The sequence below is a fragment of the Saccostrea echinata genome, unplaced genomic scaffold (assembly GCF_033153115.1).
Source record: "Saccostrea echinata isolate AGI-Se365-2 ecotype Australia unplaced genomic scaffold, CSIRO_AGI_Sech_v1 ptg000012l, whole genome shotgun sequence".
NCBI classification, from domain to species: domain Eukaryota; kingdom Metazoa; phylum Mollusca; class Bivalvia; order Ostreida; family Ostreidae; genus Saccostrea; species Saccostrea echinata.
The window spans coordinates 16,741,971-16,763,361 of NW_026889761.1; the positions used below are offsets into that span (position 1 = coordinate 16,741,971).

The 21,391-nt window shown below is 32.7% G+C and overlaps 1 protein-coding gene across 1 annotated transcript in view; it reads left to right on the forward strand.

Moving 5' to 3' along the window:
- LOC133185087 (fibropellin-1-like) overlaps positions 1 to 12,353 on the forward strand; it is a 44,542-nt gene extending 32,189 nt beyond the window's left edge. The window contains exons 19-25 of the mRNA XM_061320144.1: positions 47 to 157; positions 4,782 to 4,892; positions 6,050 to 6,160; positions 7,685 to 7,795; positions 8,897 to 9,007; positions 11,117 to 11,227; positions 12,184 to 12,353. Of these exons, the coding sequence (XP_061176128.1) occupies positions 47 to 157; positions 4,782 to 4,892; positions 6,050 to 6,160; positions 7,685 to 7,795; positions 8,897 to 9,007; positions 11,117 to 11,227; positions 12,184 to 12,353 (836 nt within the window). The remainder of the gene's footprint in view (positions 1 to 46; positions 158 to 4,781; positions 4,893 to 6,049; positions 6,161 to 7,684; positions 7,796 to 8,896; positions 9,008 to 11,116; positions 11,228 to 12,183) is intronic.
- Positions 12,354 to 21,391: the final 9,038 nt, after the last annotated feature.

The window sequence follows — 21,391 nt, forward strand, 5'->3', positions numbered from 1 at the left end:
CTGTAGTTGGAGCCTCTGTAATAAAGTCCTATCATTCTAATCCTAGATATCGATGATTGTGCTACCAATCCCTGTATCAATGGCGTATGCGCTGATCGCACAAACGGGTATACATGTGTCTGCCCAGCAGGTTATACGGGGCATCAATGTGAAACAGGTATATTTTTTTAAAATGTAATGTTAAAAATTTAACAAATAATCAAATTAAGTAGTTGTTATTGTTTTCCTGAAAATATGGGAAAACACAAGAGGGTGATAAATTCTTATTGAGTAGTTTTTGTTTTTTGTTTTATCTATTTATTTATTTATTTTGTTTGTTTGTTTGTTTTGTTTTTTTTTTTTTTGTTGTTGTTGTTGTTGTTTTTTTTTGGGGGGGGGGGGGTTGTTTTGTTTTGTTTTGTCTGTTTGTTTGTTTTTTTAAGTTTTACAAACACTAACCTTTATTACTGCATATAGTACATGAATATACACATGTATGTTCTCCAAAATATATCAGTCACCTGATACCACCTCCTGAATTTCCGGAGGTCCGTGTTTTATGCCCTGTTTACAGATTTGTATTATTTTGAGTTTTTTTAATCAATAGCTGTTTGTTATCGTCACATTTTCATTTATTAGAATATATCCGCGTGTTTGAAAATGCATACTTTTATGTTTGACTACTTACTATTTTGGTCTGTTTCTTTCGAATATGATATGGAGAATAAAATCTCAACAGATAGGATTTTCTCTTTTTAGCCAAATTATTGTGATGCAGCATGTTTTTCAATAGGATAGAACCAATCTCTATACTAAAGAGGAAATAAGGAATGTCTGTCTGTCTGTCTATTTATGTAATGTATCACTTCACACTCCTCAAAACAAATGATGATGTTCTGGAGTAAGTAAAGGGTTTTAATTACTGAAACATCACATTGTAAAAAAAAATGCCAGATTTAAGACCATATTGTCTTTAAAATGCAGGCAATTAAACCAAACCCGTATTATTGTATCAATTATGTAGGAAACTTTATTCTGGATACAATTTTCGTACAAAAAGAGAATACTCCATGAAGATACTTCTGTCATTATTTCCCGCATTGAAAAAAAAAAAACAATATTGGAGAGGTAGAGGGGTTTTATTTATTTAAGTTGGTGATTGAATTTATTCATGAGTGGAGCAGGACGTTTCGATTTTTTCTATCACGGGAAGGCACGAGTGAAAATATATGTAAAAAAAATCCTATCTCAGGAGTGAAATCAATCAAATATCCGTTTGCAAAAGTATTTAATTTTCTTTTATAAGTTTTATTTAATTTTCTTTTTGTCTCTGCAGTCTTTTAGTAACGCAGTGTCGGAAACAGTAAAGTTATGGTTAAGCGGTTGTGAGTAGAAACAGCTAAGCAAAACATTCCGCATGATTAATGAAAGTGCAGGTTTCTGATTTTCATAGCTGCCTTTTCAATTAAAATGAAACTCGTAAATACCATATTTTGTCATTGGCCATCTGCAGAACTATTTTCTTAAAAACATTCTGTTTAATCATAGAAGACAAACAAGAACTCTGAAGCTGAAATAAAAAAGATATTTGAGTTTCTGATCGACAATATCTATGTAGTTTTTGAGGATAAAGTCTTCCAATAATCTGTTGGAATTCTGCTCGGTACGAACTGAGCCAAGTTAATAGCAGACGTATCTTTCTATTCATATGAAGCAAAATTTACACAAGGACTTCTACATGAAAAAAGAAGTCTTTTGCTGTGGTCTTTAATTTTGCATTAAGATATGTGGACGTCGTTTTGTCAATTGACAATATCCATTTTCATTCATAAATTGATTCGATACATCCCTTTGAACTCGAAATAAATATACTACAGAGTATACATTTAGACTTTGGATACTTTACTAGAAAAAGAATTCATGGCAAACTATCAGCAAAATATTATGATAAACGTGATGACCTCAATATTCCTATCGTCCTATTTCCTTATTTATGTTGGAATATACCATTATCCCCTACATATGGAGTTTATGTCTCCAAATTTATTCGATACAAAAGAGCGTCTCTACGAACGGATTCTAAGATGAGACAAGCTATTGATAAATAAGTGGATGATAAAATGATATAAAGACTATCGTTTAAAGTCAACATTGAGCAAATTCTATTGTCGACACAATGACCTTCTTAGCAAATAGTACAAACTATCGTTAAGTCGAATGTTGACTAACCTTTTTCATACATATTTTAAGGCCATTATTTTCATTATCAAAACAAGAAGCACACAGCGGATGTGTCGGGTTGACAGGGGATGCTTTCTTTTCCGTTGCACCTGATCCTACCTCTGTTTTTTAAAGGTCTGTGTTTGTTCCTTTCACGATCTGTACAGTTCTAATGGACTTCTGAACTTGAATACTGTTATCAACAAATTGTCGAAATTTTGACAGCTTCTGTCAGGACGATTTATACACTCTTGTTAACATATATTATAATCATTTTCCAACAGAGTAATGAGAGTTTACCTCTCTTTTGATATCTTCACTATCAACATATCACTTTTGATAATTTTCACTGTGAAAAAATATCGTCTTCAAAAACAAAAACACTTTTATTCATTCAATAACTTTATTTCACTGTTGAACATGTAATAAATTTATAAACTCATTGTTCTGTTATCATGATACTGATATGTTGTCTTCATCGATACACTTCTTCATAAGGAAATTCACAGAAATAATATATATCTATTACGAGGGTTGTTCGGAAAGTTCGTGGACTATGCCAATCTTCCTTATACTATCTTCAAGAAATTTAAGATGAGCACATTATTATATGTTAAAATATTTATTTTGTGTCAGTGTGAAGTTTCATTCCATGTGACTTAAAAGAATTCATGTTATTTAATTTTAAAATCAACACGTTTTGTAACCAGGGAGCAAACTCAAAAACACTGTAGCGTCAAAAACATACCGACATGAGGTTCTCAAAAATACTATCCCTATACATTTCACACAGTATTCCCCAATACCAGTGCACTCATTAAAAATGTTTCTCTATCACTTGAAATCTACTTTGCTAAGGATTGTTCCAGTACCATCATTTTGTTTGTCAATGATATATTTTTTCATTGCATAAGTGTGCTTTCACAAGATCAGCATTTGTGAAGCGCCAAACTCTTTACGTGATGTTGCTAACTTTTCAATGTTTTTGATATTTTTTTTTTTACAGATGAACTGTTTTCTCACAAATCATTATCGTCAAAGCAGAGTAGTCTATCAATCAAATTCCGATTGTACCATGTACACACACATTCATGACTCGCTTTTGATATATTTCATACTTCCTCCGGCATTTTCATAGTTTTTCTTCTGGAGTTTTGAAGAGTACGAGAAAAAAATGGTTTGGTTTATTGCTGCTCCGTGACGTTCTACGACGTCATCTTTTTTGCCATTTTCAATGAGGACTACCTATCTTCTGAAACTGATTTCTTTTCAACGAAGCAAAGTATTAAGTCATAATTTGGAATCAGAAACGATGAAACAATTCTTAATTTGAACGTGTAGAATTTTTCCGTTTTTGTGTCATTTTACAGAAGATATGACTTCAGACATTATTTAGTGTCTTGATTGTAAATTACAAAATTTTGACCTGCTCCGTGATCCGATTTTCGCATTTTTAAAGTCTTAATAAGTTTGAAATAAACCACGATATTTTAAAATTTCTTAATACACATCATTTGAATTTACTGTTGAAATATTTCTTCTAAATTTGGATATAATATGACGTTAAATAAAAAAAGTTATGACGGTAGTCCACGAACTTTCTGAACATTCCTCGTATTAGTATCAAATTAAGAATATTTCTCTTTCTACAAAAATATCCATTGCTAATTATACCATGATTTTCAATACTTTGAATTTAAGTACCTTTAAAATGAGAAAGCCAGTTGTCGTTTTGACCTCGTAAACTCTGCATTTTCAAATTACAGTCAAGCGACCTATCAAAGAAAATGCTAAAACAGTCACATATGATTGGTAGCCTCTTAATTCAGGGAATTATATTCTAACAATTTTCAAGAAATATTCATGAATAATTACTTGTTATATATGTACCTGTTTACTTGTTTTCCTGTTCCCTGTCCTTCATCATAAGTTGTGAATCATTTTCAATCTTCTTGACTATAATATAGTCATCAAATATTCTCTTGTACAATTGCTTTCCTATTATTGTAAAAACAATTTGTTTTATCATGTTTCACAATTTTAGGAAAATGTAAAGGAAAAAATCTCCTCATAACATGATTATGCATAAAAAGAAGAAAAAAAAAAACAGGGCGATAATGAAAAAAGAAAATGCAAGATCTTTGATTGCACAAACGTACACAAATTTAATACAGTTCCTGTCGAAGCCATTTAAAGCATGAAGTTACTTTTAAAATGTTTCTTATTGCAACAGGTTTCTATCTAATACAAATCACAAATTATGAAATTTTCCTTTGATCAATATGTTTTTTGTAAACATCCTTCTGCAAAAAAGGGGACAAAGGGGGGGGGGGGGGGGGAGGTAAGCTTTTCATTATATATGTTATCAAAAAACAGCGATGGAATTCAAGTGCATTGAAGTCTTAGACTTCTTTGAGGCAAAAAAATGATGATCGCTTGTCACATTAGACATGGAGTCGCAGTGTTCAGATGAAATATAATGAAAAAAGTCACGGGAGGAAATTTAATGATCGGATATGATAGGAAGTCGCTAAATATAGTTGGTCTATGACAGGTTTGACTGTATAAAGTTCTCATCCTAGATATCGATGATTGTGCTATCAACCCCTGTGTTAATGGTGTCTGCACTGATCATACGAATGGGTATACCTGTGCCTGTCAAATGGGTTATACAGGACAACATTGTGAAACAGGTGAAGTGAGAAAACGATATTTAGAATACATCTAACATTCCAGTTAAGTGCTTGTTACTGTTTCCTGGATATGTAGGAATGACATTAAGGGATGGTAATAAAAATGGCCGGCATAAAATCAGATATCGTTTACATTAAATTTTCTGCATATTTCTACCTGCTACATGTACCAAATGTTGATTTCTCTCATAGTATTGTTACAGTTATATGGTCCGATACCTTTTTGCATTCTTTGAAAGTGAAAAAGTTGGCAGATAAATGCATTTTCTATTTTTTAATCAAAATTAAAGTGATTCTGAAAATTGCAAAAAAGAGAAGAGGATAGAAAAATACTAAAACTCAAGATATAATAGAGAGATTAGACATCGGAAATGACGGCTAAATACAGATTTAAATGTTCATAAATCACTAGTACACATTACTGAACAACAATGCGCGAGAATGGGGATATATGTGTTAATAAAAGTTCATTCAAGAACCAGTACAATAAAAAAACAAGGTTAGCGCATCAAAAAGACGTGTTCATCCATTAGCTTTCAAAAATTTGCAAAACTGTATTCTTTGCTTATGTTCGAGGTCTTTCTATAATATGTCCGAGTTATTATTTTTTTTCATCAAACACATTTATCAATTTACGTGCCTCGAAATTAGTGATAATTTTCCAGCAAACGTTCTTAATTTTTACTACTGTGGAATCATTTTAATTCGTGGGGGTCAATGTTCGTGGGCAAGCAAAATTTTACTTGTTGGTGGGGACTTAATTTCGTGCGTTACTCGTTTATACGGTAGATTTAATGAATTAATATGTTTACAACAATCGTGGGGATGTAAATTCGTGGGTACGGGTGACCCACGAAATCCACGAACATTGGCCCCCCACGAACAATGATGATTCCACAGTATCTCTGAATTTCACATCGTAAATATAAGCCCAATTAATGATCATATTACATCGAATTCTAATAAATAAACAACTTGTCATTATATTAACAACATGGATAATTTTGTTGATAGATTTATTTTTTTATAAGGAAAATTACCCATACCTCTAAAATAATGAACGCATATTTACCTTTCTACCGTGATTTACAAAATGTTTATTTCTAGTACTGTATGTACTGAGGAAATGCCTTTAAATAATATCATTCTAATCTTAGATATCGATAATTGTGCGAACAATCCCTGTGTTAATGGTGTCTGCACTGATCTTACAAATGGCTATATTTGTGTCTGTCAAGCAGGGTATACAGGACAACAGTGTGAAACAGGTAAAATAAAATAAAACTTTATTTTAAGATACGTTAAACATTTTTTTTTATAAAATATATGTTAATATTTCCCTGAGTACTCTAGAGAAGAGTAAGAGCATGGTAATTTCATATCGATCAGTTTTGAATTAAGAGTTTGATACATAAATTAAATTGAATTTTCCTCCCTAAATTCAAAAGATTGCTAGATATGACCGACTACATACAATTATATGGTCTGTTATTTTTTGCATATTTTTTCCTCAACGAAAACTACGGTGCTTTTAGAAAAATTGAAATCTTAAGGAGAAATGGGAAATTATAGAAAATGCATTTGTCGCAACAAGTGGTGCAGTGGCCAGAGCGTTTGTTCAACAATCGCGGAGAAAGGAGTTTTTCCTCACGTCGCGAGTTCGAATCACACTGGAACGTTGAGACAGGTCCTTCGGATGAGATCATATAAACCGAGACCCCGTGTCTCACAGTAGATGCTTGCACGGAAAAGACGCCTCACTGCTCTAAAGCCTGAAGTGCTTAGTACAGGTCTAAATTTGCAGTCCTCCACCGGTAAGTCGTGGCGTCTCAATATTAGTGAAAATTATCGAAAGGACGTTAAACAAACAAACTGAACGAAGTTTTTGTATCTGTTTAGCTCTAGCTGCATTATGAAAAAAGAATGCTAAGAACGTATTTTTGCGAAAACAGAGGGCTGTTCAGGAATTATTGAGACTTTTACTTTTCCTATTTAAAATAAAAAGACAAATTCATGAAAATTCGCAATAATTTTCTTATTAGATAGGTCCCGGTGAAATTATAAACTTGCATATGACCACTGACCTAGAGCAGTACGAAGGGATCATCGCTATGTCGTTTTAAAGGCAAGTCAGCATTAGAGTCTTTTCTCATATTGAAACGATCGGGAAGAGTTAACTCTTCTTTTTCTGTCATCAATCAAACACAAAGGAAATCAAACGTCCTCTTTTCTTAAACGATTCTTTGAAAAATAGATATGCGTTGTTGCTACCCCAGTGTAAAATACCATCAAAATCATATGCAGCTTCATGCTGTACCGACTTTCTACCTCAGGTCCACCTTATTTAATCCGCAATAATTGATGGTCGTCTGGCGCCTTTGGTTTCACACTGTTTGAATAATTTAAGTGAAAAAAATATACCATATTTCATGCCAATGATAAAACAAAGCCCTATATATTTTTCTTATTTAGATTCCTTTTTTGGCGGTTCCTTTAATCTGCACAGGAGTTCTCTTCAACGCACATAAAATTTACGCTTGACGTCAAAACTCATTTTGCCGTCGCAATCAGATTTTTATTCCATTGATGAATATCTTTCTATGACCCCCCTCCCTTTTCTTCTGAACGAATTTCTATTAAACTTGTTTCATGAGTTTTCTTTACCAAACATATTCATGTAATGGACGTGGTATATATAGTAATTTAAATTTCTTCCATTTCAAGCTCATTTCAAAGAGAAAGTCCATTGTAGCTGGAACATCTGTAGTTAAGTCCTATCATTTTAATCCTAGATATCGATGATTGTGCTATTAATCCCTGTGTCAATGGCGTATGCGCTGATCATACAAACGGGTATACTTGTGTCTGCCCAGCGGGTTATACAGGACAGCAATGTGAAACAGGTAAAATCCCTAGAAATTTAACAATCAAATGTCGTATTTGATATTTTTTTCCTGAAAATATGGAGAAATAACTAGGGCGCGGTAAATTCTTATTCAGTAGTTTTTACCTAACCATAACTTTATAACTGCATAGGGTATATACATTCTCCAAATCAATCGATACTCAAGATCATAGTCAAAAGCATACTTTTAGTACGACCAGTTTTAAAAGGAGATGGAACACTGACAGTATATTTGGAGTTGGACGGTTTTTAACAACAGCGTTTTTAAAGTTAGCATTTCGGATATTATATGGCTGTTATAATGACCAAATTTATGCTGTCACTAGCCATTAATTTAATAGACATATTTCATACCAATTGTTAGACACTTGGTTTTATAATAAATTTGACTATTCTGTCTACCTATTGATTACATAGGGATATTGGCTAGCGCGACCGGTCGACAGGAGATACTCACTCCTCCTAGGCACTTGATACCACCGGGGAATTTCCAGGGATTCGTGTTTTATTCTCTGTTGACAGATTTGCATTATTTTAAAGAGTTTTTTTTGTGATCGATTACTGTTTGTTATCTTCACTTTTTGATTTATCAGAATATTCCCACCTACTTATACATTCTGATTTTTATTTTTGACTACTTACTTTGATCTGTTCTGTTTCTTTCGAATATTGATATAAAGAATAAAATCTCAACAGACTGTATTTTCTCTTCTTAGCCAAATTATGAAGATTCTGAAAATTCCAGATAATAAATTAATATAACACTGCCGATGTCAGGGGAAAATATGGAATTGGAAATTTAGTCTAAATACAGTTTTGTGATCTCGTAAGCGACAGTACATGGGGAAAAAGATTTCGTGCCATTATTGCAAGGAAAGGAAAACAAAAAACTACGATAATAGCAAAAACCCACAAGATCTTTTGATGCATAAACGTACACACATTTAACACAATTCTTGTCGAATGAAGATTGCATGTCTCGTTTCACAGGGAGTAGCTGAGTTCAGAAGAAATATAATAAAAATTCAGAGGAGGAAATTTAATGATCGCATATGACAAATAGTCGCTAAATATAGTTGGTCTATTGTTCCTATCCTAGATATCGATGATTGTGCTAGCAACCCCTGTGCGAATGGTGTCTGCACTGATCTTACGAACGGGTATATCTGTGCCTGTCAAGCGGGTTATACAGGACAACAATGTACAACAGGTAACAGAGAGAACTATGTTTTAGATAACATTAAAAAAATCCGATTAGATGCATGTCTTTGTTTCCTGGATACGTAGAACAACATATAACGGGTGGTATATTAGTATTGATGAGCATTAATAGAAATTAAATACTGTTATGCATAAATTCACGGCATATTTTTACCTGCTATCAAACGTCGATTTCTCTTATCGCTTACAGTGATATGGTCTGTTACTATTTTTTATGGAATGTTCCTTCTATCTGATTAATAATAGGGCTATCGACTGGTGAACAGGGGATACTTACTCCCCCTAGAAATCTGTTCGCACCTCTGGAATTGTCGGGGGTCCTTGATGTATGCCCCGTTCACACATTTGTATCAATTGATTGTAGTTTTTTGAGATCAAGCTCTGTTCGTTATTTTCAACTTTTTTATTACATACTTTGAAAGCGAAGAACAGAAGTTTGCCAATAAGTGTACTTTGACACCGCTCTAAGATACACTTCCTCATAATAGCAAAATATAAAATAATTTCACTTTTGAATTGTATAAAAGTATCAAACTACATCAAAACTTACCACTGCATTCATATTTGTCTTAACACAACAAGATATAAACAAGCTAATGATCGGAATGCACTTGTCAGCATGACGTCATCATGGTAAAATGATATGTGCAGTGAGAGTCGGATCAAGTTATTTTTGAAAAGTGAAAATTTTATTTTATTTTTTAACAGAATATAGATAATATTTACGGATGTTTGATAGATCATTTATACCTACAATGTATGTGTAACCTTTCTTGAATGCCAGTGGTTAGAGCGTTTGCATTTGCACTAGAGTCGCGGCGTAATGAGTTCATCCTTACGTCGTGGGTTCGAACTCACTGTGTGACGTGGAGACCGGTCCTTTGGACGAGATCGTATAAACCAGTGTAGCAGTAGGTACTCGCACGAAAAAGGGCCATTACTGCTCATAGGCCGTAAGTGCTCATCGTAGGTCTAAATTTGCAGCCCTCCACCGCCAAGTTGTGGCGTCTGATTATGATTTAAAAAATTTTGAAGGAACGTTTAACAACAAAACAAACAAACATAAAAGGGTTGGTATCGCCCAGTAAGATTCCTACTTTGAAAACTGTGTTTTCTGTTGATATTTAAGATGTTAAGATAAGAAATCTTTGTGAATTTTTTCTTTATCAAATATATTCATGTGATGGACTTATCACTTCATGCGTCTCGAAATTAAGGATAATTTTCTAGAGTAAAAAAAATTACTGGCCGTAACTTCAGGTAAAAATATATCCAATTACAAACCAGATTATCATTAAGATACGGTTGATAAATAAATTGTTGTTATTTTATTACATTTTCAACAGTGAAATACTGTAATTTATTTATTGAATAAAAGTGATATTCTGACACAATATGAAAGAATATCAAGATGGTATTCTCACAGTGTGAGAATATCAGAAGTGCGGCAAAACTCTCAATTTTCCTTCCCTTCACGAAGAGTGGTTTTTTATTTTTTTTTTTTAATCCCTGGCCTGTTATAAGACACTTGTTATAAGAGTGACTGACCCTTCCTGACGGAAACTAAAACTACCAAAGTTTCCTCAAAAATGTTGTTGATAATCCATGTTTACAACGTTTTTCAATCTCGCAATCGCTTAGCCATGACGTGTTACGAAAAGACAGAGTCAAAGTGAAATTCAAAGAAAATGTAATAAACATAAAATTCAATATTTTTTTGTAAATGAATATGGAATTTATTTCACTGGTGAGACAGGATTTTTTTTTTTTTATATTTTCACTCTTCCTTTAAAAATATAGAAAAATCCTGTCCCACTCGTGAAATAAATTCCATATTCATCTACAAAACGTTGAATATTCTCTATATACGCTTAATTACATAGATAAGGTTGCTAATCAAAAAATCAAGGGAAAAGAACCCATACCTCTGAAATCAAACTTATTCTCTATATTAGTCTAACTGTGAAGAAAAAAATCTATGCATACTCCTAATGCTATCGCGATCTTCAATACTTTCATTTTTAATACGCAAGAGGAAATGTGTTGTCTTTCTAACTTCTGGAGCCTCTGTATTTAAGTCTAACCATTATTTTCCCAGATATCGATGATTGTGCGAACAATCCCTGTGTTAATGGGGTCTGCACTGATCATACAAATGGGTATACTTGTGTGTGTACAGCAGGTTATACAGGACAACAATGTGAAACAGGTAAAACTAAATAGAACGTAATTTCAAATACATTAAAATACGTGAAAATATTCTGATTTACTAGATACATATATAAGAGCATGAATAATTCATACTCATTCGTATTAAATTAGTATTGTTATATATAAATTAAACTGAATATTTCTGCCTGCTGCCAAAGGCTCAATGTTATTATTGTATGTTCCGTCACTTTGGGTATATTTTGATGGAGAAAAATTTCTTGGTAGAAATGTGTATTTTTTTCTCCTTGGCCAAAGTTATAGTGATGTAATTTTCTCTTCTTGATCAAATTTATAATTATACTTTTGATTGCAAAATTTACAATCTCAGATGTCAGAGAGAAAAGGGAATTCAGTCTCAATGTAGTTTTGTGGTATCTTAAGTTGTAGCTACATGTGGAAACAAAATAGTACGTGAGTTATCGGAAATTCATTCGGGTATAAGTACAATAAAAACAGGTTTGCTTGTCACATAGAATTTTATATATCTGCAAAACTTGGTTTCCTGTTGATATTTGAGATCTTTAAATATTCATGAATTATTTCTTTACAAATATCATTTAATGCACGTCTCTAGACACGCAACTCAAAATTAGGGTTATGTTCTTAACATATCATGGTAAACAAAATGTGTAATTACTTACCGTACTATATTGAAAATATATTGCAAGTATGTAAAGTAAATGAGTTATTAACATCTATAGTTTTATTTTACTAATTATGTAAAGAATTTTGTTCATCAATACAGTTTTTCATGATAATTAAAAGCAGAAAATAATCAAAAAATTTTAAATGTCAATGAGATACTCTCATTGACAAAAATAGCTATATATTACTCATCATACGTATCCTTTCGTGATTTACATTACTTTAACTTCTAGAAGGCTTTAAAGTAAGAATCTCGAAAGGTCTTCACCTATGGATACTCTACATAAGAGTCCTTTCTTTTAATCCTAGATATCAATGATTGTGCAAGCAATCCCTGTGTTAATGGTGTCTGCACTGATCGTAAAAACGGGTATACTTGTGTCTGTCCAGCGGGTTATACCGGGCAGCAATGTGAAACAGGTAAAAATAAAGAGGGAGTTATTGAATATATTTTTTTCCTGGAAAACATAAAACCATAGTTAATTTATATTAAGCAGTATTAACTTTATAAGAATATTTAATTGATAATTTACTGAATTAGTATTTCTTTTAAACTTTAAATGCTTACATCTTTAATTGACGATTAACAGTGAAATAGTCCAAAATCTGTGTATATTTTGATGAAGAAATAATATTTGAATGATAGGTTATTTTCCTCTTCTTAACCAATTATAAGGTTTCTGAAATTGAAAATAAAAATAATAATACTTATGATAATTAATGCGTTTGGATGTCAAGGAGAATGGGATATTATTCGAAATACATTTTTAACCCTCATAGCCTTTGCTACATGTGGTGACAAAATATATGTTTGAGCTTGAGGCCATGAGCATTTTCATACAAATACTATAAAAGCATTACTTTTTATCTACTCGTCGTAACGATGTCCTCTGTTGATATTCGAGGTCTTTCAATAACAAACTTCATATAAAATTTCTTTAAAAACATGCTAGAATAATGTCTCTGCATGGATACGTGCCTCAAATTCAGTGATAATTTTCTGTAGCATTCGATTTTTTTTTAATAATCTGAAATTTTTTCCTCCTCTTACACCATTTGTCATAAAAATGAAAAAAAAAAAAAAAGAAACCAAATGTTGTTATCGTAGGATTGACTATACATATAATTATGTCAAGCAATATATGAAGGTAATTCATTGAGTTGAGGGAAGAGGGTATGAAGAATTGTTGTATTAATTAGCTGTTTTTATTATTTGAGTTATATATTTATATGTGTATAAGTGAACCATGTATCCATGGAAGATGTATTGATGGAGTCAACGGCTATTTTAAGATGCATCTTTTGAATCTCTTGATTTTTGGATTATTTTTTGCAACCATAACTAGTACATTGGGGAGTTTTGATTCTTTGTTGTTTTCTTTATCGTCCATTTCTGTCTGCTCCAATCATTCCTGTGATAATAAGATCTATTTTTAAATCAGAGTTGCGTCACTTTGATAAGTGTTACTTAAATTATGAGAGTCGCAGTGTAATTGGTATTTCTCACATGTCTTATGCATTCACCCTTAATAAGACCTTTGAATTTCTCTTGGTTGTGAGAGCTTTCCCTGTGTAGATATAAAAATTATTTGTAGATTTAATATATCATGGTGCGTGAAGCTTTTGCATTTATATATCTCATAATTTATGAATGTACTCTTTTTGTAGATGGACGATTAAAACTTTCAGTCCGCAACAAATCATTAACTGACATAATTTGATATATAGATTCATGATTATATTTATCTAAATTCACAACTAATTACCAATTTGAATTTCAGTTGACAAGCGTACTTTCTTATTTGTGGGAGGACTGTCTGGTCTCCTATTGATAGCACTCTGTAACTCTGTATGCATTTGTTTTTTGTACCGATCCCTTAAAAGGTAAATCTCTTTAAGAGTATTTTCGTAATGAAATGAACATTAGACTTTGGGAATGTTTTATATTTAACGTACAATATGTTCTGAAGATTAAAGGTAACAAAAAATTTCGACAATTTACATCAGGAATTTTTTTCTTTCTATCTAGAATTAAACATTTTCTTTTCTTAGAAAGCATAAACGTACAGAGAATTCAACGTCATCAAACAGGATTCGGCAAGATTCTGTCATAGCATGGGGATCAGAAACAACATCTAATCGACCTCAAGCAAGTGCACATAAACAGGGGGTATCCAGTATTTATCCTCCATCAATAGCCATGTCGTTTTAATGGGACATTTTTGATGCATAAAAGAGAGAAAGGTTGATCAGATTTTACTTCTTACAGATAGCTGTATTGTTGTTAAATTATCAAATAAAATAAATCATTTGAAAGAACTAGTCGTGTTTGTGTGTATGATATATGACCTTAGTGAGACTTACAGAAACCCGTGAAAGCAACATTGAACGATCGACTCATAAATTGTGTAAAAAATACGAATCGTAAACATAATAAAAAACACAGACCCTGTGTATCGTATTGTAAATTTTACTTCAAAAGAATTATACTAAATATTTAAGGAGGATGTCGGAAGATATTGTTGTGCTTTAATGAATATGCATGATTGTAAGTTTTTGCTTAATAATCCCCTAAACAAAAACATTGTGACTAATTAAATTTAATGATTAAAAATTAAGTGAAAAAATGAATTTTTCATTGCATAATGCCTTTGGTTTCCTCACCGGTATGGTTTTAATGACAAGCTGAATAATAATGTTGACACCTTGACACCATCTGTAGTTTATAGAATTAAGAAAAATTCCCATGTACTTTCAGTTATGGAAATACAAGTCAGCAAAATGAATTTCCCTTATTTGTTTGGGACGACTATACACGATTCCTTTCAGGACTTTTCTGGAACGTCTGGTGAAACTACCGTCGTATTTCTAGTTGAGACATTTTTTTTTTTGCCCCCAAGTGAACGTAATGAAATTAAAGATAACGAACAGTAATCAACGTTAAAAGCCAATTAGAATAACACACATTTGGAGCAGAGCAAACACAGACCTCTAAACAGGTGCCATGGAGGAGTAAGCATCCCATACTAAAATATCTAGTTGACCGTCAGGTAGTTGCCAAATAGCAGTCAACAAGTCGTTAATTGAATACTCGAAAACGATTGCCCACTAGGATTTGAATGCTATTTTAAAAAGTTGTCATCAGTTTTGCATAAAATAGTCAGTTGACCATCTATTGAATGCTTTTCATTGAGTTGACCATTAGCTAAATGATCATACTTTGAAAGTTTCATTCGAAAAAAGAGTTGACTATTGTTGAACACTCCGACTTTGTGAAGTCTTGCAGAGTTGACTAAAGTTGACCACTCAGTGTTAGAAAAGCTTTCAATTTCTATTTATGTTGGGTTTGACATTATTATAGATCGGGTTTGCAATTTCATAATTCTTGTAACAATCTAGACTTGTGTTAAGTAACTTGTTTCAGTGTGTATTTTGTTAGAAAGTGGAGAATTCTTAATTGAAACAATTCTTTTCGTGAATAATTCAGCTTGTGCAATCCAAATAAGTATAAAATTTAAAGATTATATATATATATATTTTTTTAAATATATTCGAAAGACATAATACTGTAGCTATTATAGGTCCCTACTATTGTGTACTTATTAAAATATTTTTAAATAAAATCCGGTAACTTGTCGTGCGTCAAGTGTTTTGTTGCGTTCCTTGTTGTTTTGTTGATAAAAATATGACATTGCTTTAGACTAATCTACTTGTGAGAGTGAGCCAGCTCAATTGTTATGCATTTTTATATATAGATGTATAAAGATGTATATCATTTTTGTAGCCCATTGTTTTGAATTTTCCCACTCAGAGACATGGCAGCTTTTCCTAGCACATTGCTAGCCTTAGGTTTATCAAACTCAATCAATATTTCTTTTTGGAAAGCAACTTGCACTGACTAATAGAGTATTCAACAGTGGTTAGCTGCACAGAAAATATAGGAGGGTTCAACAGTGGTTAGCTACACAGAAAATACAGGAATATTCAACAGTGGTCAACTATATGTAAATGATTTGGACGCTCTATGATTTGCATGGCAAAAATTCAACTAATGGTCAATTGACGGTCAATTGATCGTCAAGGAACCGTCAACTAAATAATCCGATATAATTCTAATAGTGTTGGAAATATTTGATAAATGGTTGCAATACAAATATTTTAAACACGCCTAGAACAACAGGGATATGTCATCATTTTTTCCGTTTTTTACATAGAACTGTATTCATAAAACAATTATCATCGGATAAAAAATACTGGGCTTATCGTAAAAATGCAAGAATAAATCTATTAAGTTTTAACAATGGGGTTACATTTTTTGCAAAGTTATGAACATTGCTCTTTCGGGGTTTAGCGTATGAATAGACAAGGAAAATCAATCAACACCTCACACTTCACTGTTAGTTAATCTATCAGAGTACGATTTCTTGTACACATTTTAAGGAATGTTTTCACTTTTCAAGATAAGAGCGTAGTTTCACTTTGGTTATACAGCGAATTTCTTAAGTAAGTTATAATTTAGTATAGTACACTAAACGAAAACCTGTTTAAAGCAGGATTTTTATAAACTTTTCCTTAAGTCGAAAATGATGCATTTTTTTTTAAATTTCATGTCAGATTTACAAGCAAAGACTAAAAAAATAAAAGCTTTAATAAAATAATGAAATGTTATCATATCTAAATGTTGTTGAAGGGATATTATAAAAAGGCTTGTGTACCCCTTTGAAATTATGTGCGTTATTTCAGTATGTTACATGTACCCTGTTATATATATAATGTATCGGATGTATGTTAAAATCTCCAATTAAGCGATTGAGGGGCAAAATGAAAACCAACTATCCTTCTGTGTTCAATAATTCAGAAGAAAAAAAAAAAGAATTAAACAGATTACACGATCAGTATGCACTGGTCCAGGCTGACAAAGCAGGTAACAACATTGTCTTTCTTTGAAAGGCTCATTATTTAAAATGTATTTTAGAGGAACTGGGATTTAATTCAACAAGGTGGTTATCCAACTTTTATCCATCGCTCTCTTTCTAAGGAGGGAATTCTTCAAAATCATATGTCAGTTTTCAATATTTTTAATAAACCCAACAACCAACATGATTTTGAATTACCATATCTATATTGGATTCCGAAACTTCATAAAAATCTTTACAAAGATACATAGCGGGTTCAAGTAAATGTTCTACCAAGCCTTTTTCTTTACTCCTCACTAACATATTAACAGTAGTGACGGAGAAACTTCAGGAGTACTGTTCAACAATATATTCGAGAAGTGGTGTAATTCAGATGTGCATACTTAAAAATTCCAATGAACTTTTTTGAAATCACAAAATTTTACCAAAATCGACAGCATTAAAACTTACAACTTTTCAACTTAATATACAACCTTTCCCCACGATGAGTTAAAGTCCAGCCATTTTCGATATCATAGACAGGTGCTTTTTCAATAAAAATGTAACTAATAAATTTACTTACCTTGTCATATGTCATTTACTTTGTCATTTACATTGGTCATTTGCAAAAGTTGTTTTCTTAAAAAAACAGTCTGATTGTACACAAAAGTACTCTGAAGTTGATATTAAAAAAGATGCTTGAGTTTCTGATTGACGATATCTATGTGGTTTTTGGAGACTAGGACTTCCAACAATCTGTTGGAATTCCCATTTTTACCAATGTGCCCTGTTATTAGAAGACCTTTTTTTGTATTCATATAAAGCAGAATTTGTTCAAAATCTTTACGTGAAAAGAAGAAAACACTTGCTGTGGCCTTCAAATCGACATTTAGATATACATGTATCGACGACGTATTGTCAATTAACAATGGTTATTTCCATTCTTAAGTCGATACGATATATTCCAGTGAGCTTGAGATAAAAGATACCACAAAGTCTGACACATCTGTTTCATATTTGGATATTTTACTAGAAAAAGATGTAAATTGTAATGGAACAACCAAGAGTTATGATAAACGCGATGACTTTAACTTTTCAATCGTGAACTTTCCTTACTTATGCAGTAATATATCTTCATCACCTGCTTATGGGATTTATATCTCTCAGTTGATTCGGTACGCAAGAGCATGCTTTACGTATAAAAATTTCTAAAACGAGGTATGTTATTGAAAAACAAGTTGATGAAACAAGAATATCAGCTGTCTCGTTTAAAGTCGTCATTTTGTAAGTTCTATGGTCTATGCAATGACCTTGTCAGCAAATACAATTTATCATTAAGTCAAATGCTGACTTAAGTTTTTCATACTGATTGTTAGTCTATTGTTTACACACTGTATCGTCGACGGTTTTTTCCGTTATTTCCAGGTAATGACAAGGAGCACACGGCGGGTGTGACCGGTCTGCAGGGGATGCTCACTCCTCCATGGTGCCTGATCCTACCTCTGACGTTTTAGAGGTCCGTGTTTGCTCTGCTCCAAAATTTGTATTGTATAATGGACTTTTGAGCTTGAACACTGTTCGTTATCTCCATACATTTCATGCATATGTTGTAAGAATCATTTTTAACTCTCTCTCTTTTAAATATGGATATTCCCTTTTCATCTGTCTATATCTTTCGAAAATAAATACATTATATCCATAATAAAATGTTAAAAACAGGCGTTCGTTAAAACCATAAAATGGTTTCTCTGCTTGTTACAAAGATACTTGATGTTTTTAACCTTTAGAATTTTCTCTTCATTGATAAATTTATCCCCATATTATAATGATAATAAAGTTTGTCACGGTCGCCATCTTGAATTTCTCAAAAAAGGTTTCAGTGTGCTAAAGCTCCGAGCCTGGTATGCCGGGATTGGCTGACTAGCATAGTGTTCGATCTTATCAGGCCCATGTGCTATCCTCCCCCTCCCTTTCAAAATGGCAGGTCAGGGTATTGAGATAGGCGGGACTAAACGTCGCACACATTGCCACACTATGATGCTTTAATGCACCGAGGATAGCCACACCATTGTGTGTGATTGGAATATACTCACCTCGGTATAACACAGATTGGGTGTGGTCGGGCAGTGGGGGTTGGGCATACCCACCCCCAATATTCATAAAGACTTGGACAGAGGTAGTATTCGGTGTCGACGGCTGGGGTTGCAGATCATGAGCCATACAGGTTGATGATTATAGTCAGAAGTGAGGTGTGCAAGCCTCACAGGCCTCTCTGGCTGATGACTGACACAGAGTGTAGGGGATGAAGGAGAGACTTTGGGAGTGCTGTACAACAGTATATTCGAGAGGTGGTGTAAATCAGATGTGGATACTTAAAAACTCTAAGGAACTTTTGGAAAATTGGAAATCACAAAATTTAATAAAATTTATGAAAACAAAACTTACAATTTTTTAACACTTTATACGACCTTTCCCCACGGCGGATTGATGTCCGGGCTTTTTGATTTCATAAATAGCTGCTTTTTTCAATTAAAATGTAACTCGTAAATACACTCACAATTTCATTTATAATTTGCAAAATTATTTTGTTTAAAAGCAATCTGAGTGTACACACAGGTGCTCTGAAATTGATATTAAAAAGATGCTTAAGTTTCTGATTGACAATATCTATGTAGTTTCTTTTACAAAATGTCTTCCAACAATCTGTTGGAATTTCCATGGGTACCAATTGCACCCCGTTATAAGCAGCGCAGTACAGTAAAGGTGCGCAATGGAAATATAGGCGATTTATTATGATAAAAAATATATTCATTTTCAGGATGGCGAGTCTTCTTAGTACTTTACTTATATCGGACAGATGTAAATATGGTTATTAACTACATATTGAGGCTAAATAGAGATCCTATTAAGACTTGTCACATGATGTGGCAGTCAGGTGATTTAAGCAAATATCCTTACAGTATTGAGGTCACCAATAAATTTCAATAGTGCAAGGGCATAACCAAGTTAAAATTGGAAGTTTAATTTAGATATATTTTCAACACACATTGTTGTTTAAGAAAAGTGCTGCGATCCTATATAGATTCTATTATTTTAATGTTAAAATCATATTTGTATGACTGCATACTGAATTTTTTTGCTGGTCAGCTGCATTAAATATAGAAATAATTAATTCATTTTCAGGATTTCAACAGGATCGCAGTATTTTTCAAATAGCTGAATACTTTAAGAGTTTATGATTAAAAACTTGTCTTGATCCATTGAGGGTATGCCCTTGCACTAGATCGATTTATTAGGACCATTAGATTATCCTCCAATGTACCTGCATACAAATATACAGTATCGGATAACAAGAAATGTACGGAAAAAATATGAAAAAATCCTAAAATAAGACAATGCAATCAAATTAATGGTCTCTTAATGTCTGCAAATAATATCTAATTTAATCATAAAATAGATTTCTTTGTTGTAAAAATATTACTTGATCCACCTCTCACTGCATACAAACTGCGTCAAGTTTTACGGAATGACGTCATAATGACAAGTGCAGTGCGATCAGTGACTTGCTTATACCTTGCTATGTGGGGTTTAACTAACAACGCATGATATTGTTAGCTTTGATGTAGTTTAATTATCTCCTACAGTTTTTAATCGCAAATCACTTCATTTTGTGGTAATTTTAAGTACTGTTAGTTTCTTGTGATGTCATAGTTAATTTTTCCCGTATAAATTAGGATCCGCCTCCTTTTTGTAGCCTTAACTGTGCTGCGAGACCAATTTTTGTATTCATATCATGAACCATGAGCAATTTCTAAAACGAGATAAGTGATTAACAAACAAGTTGATAAAACTAGAATATCAACAGTGTCGTTTCATGTCATCTTTTCGTAAGTTCTATGATCGATACAATGACCTTGTCAGCACATTCAATCTATCATTAAGTCATATGCTGCCTGAAGTTTTTCATATCAATTGTTAGGCCATTATTTACACATTGAATTGTCGACGGATTTTTCCGTTATTTCCCGATCATGAAAAGGAGCATATGGCAGATTTTACCGGTCGGCAGGGGATGCTCACTCCTGACCCAACCTTTGATGTATTAGAAGTCCGTGTGTGCTCTCCTCAGATTTGTAATGTTTAAATGGACTTTTGAGCTTTAGTACTGTTCGTTTCCTCCATATGTTTTATTACATAAGTGACACTACCCATGTGTGTGGTTCGAGGGTTACTAATTTAAGTATTTTCAAAAAATCCAGTCATGTTAATGTCTGATTTTACTGACTTTGAGAAATAATTCAGAGACGTCGATAATTTCCCATGAATTACGAATCTTAATTTTATTTCAACACAATCCAAGATTTGCCATCCATTGTACAAAAAATCCTATCCCTAAAACAGAATATCAATACCGATCAATCTGGTATAGGACCAGGTCAAGCTTGGGGTGGGGTTTACCAGAACGGCCATGGCTGTTCAGAGTTTTATTTAACTGAACGCATTATGAATTATTTCTTAGAAATAATCGTATAACCGTTTAATGATGAAATGTGAACAAATATTGAAACGGAATGATATATTTTCATTTATTCAGGTTAAGACATTTGGAGTTGAAAACAATT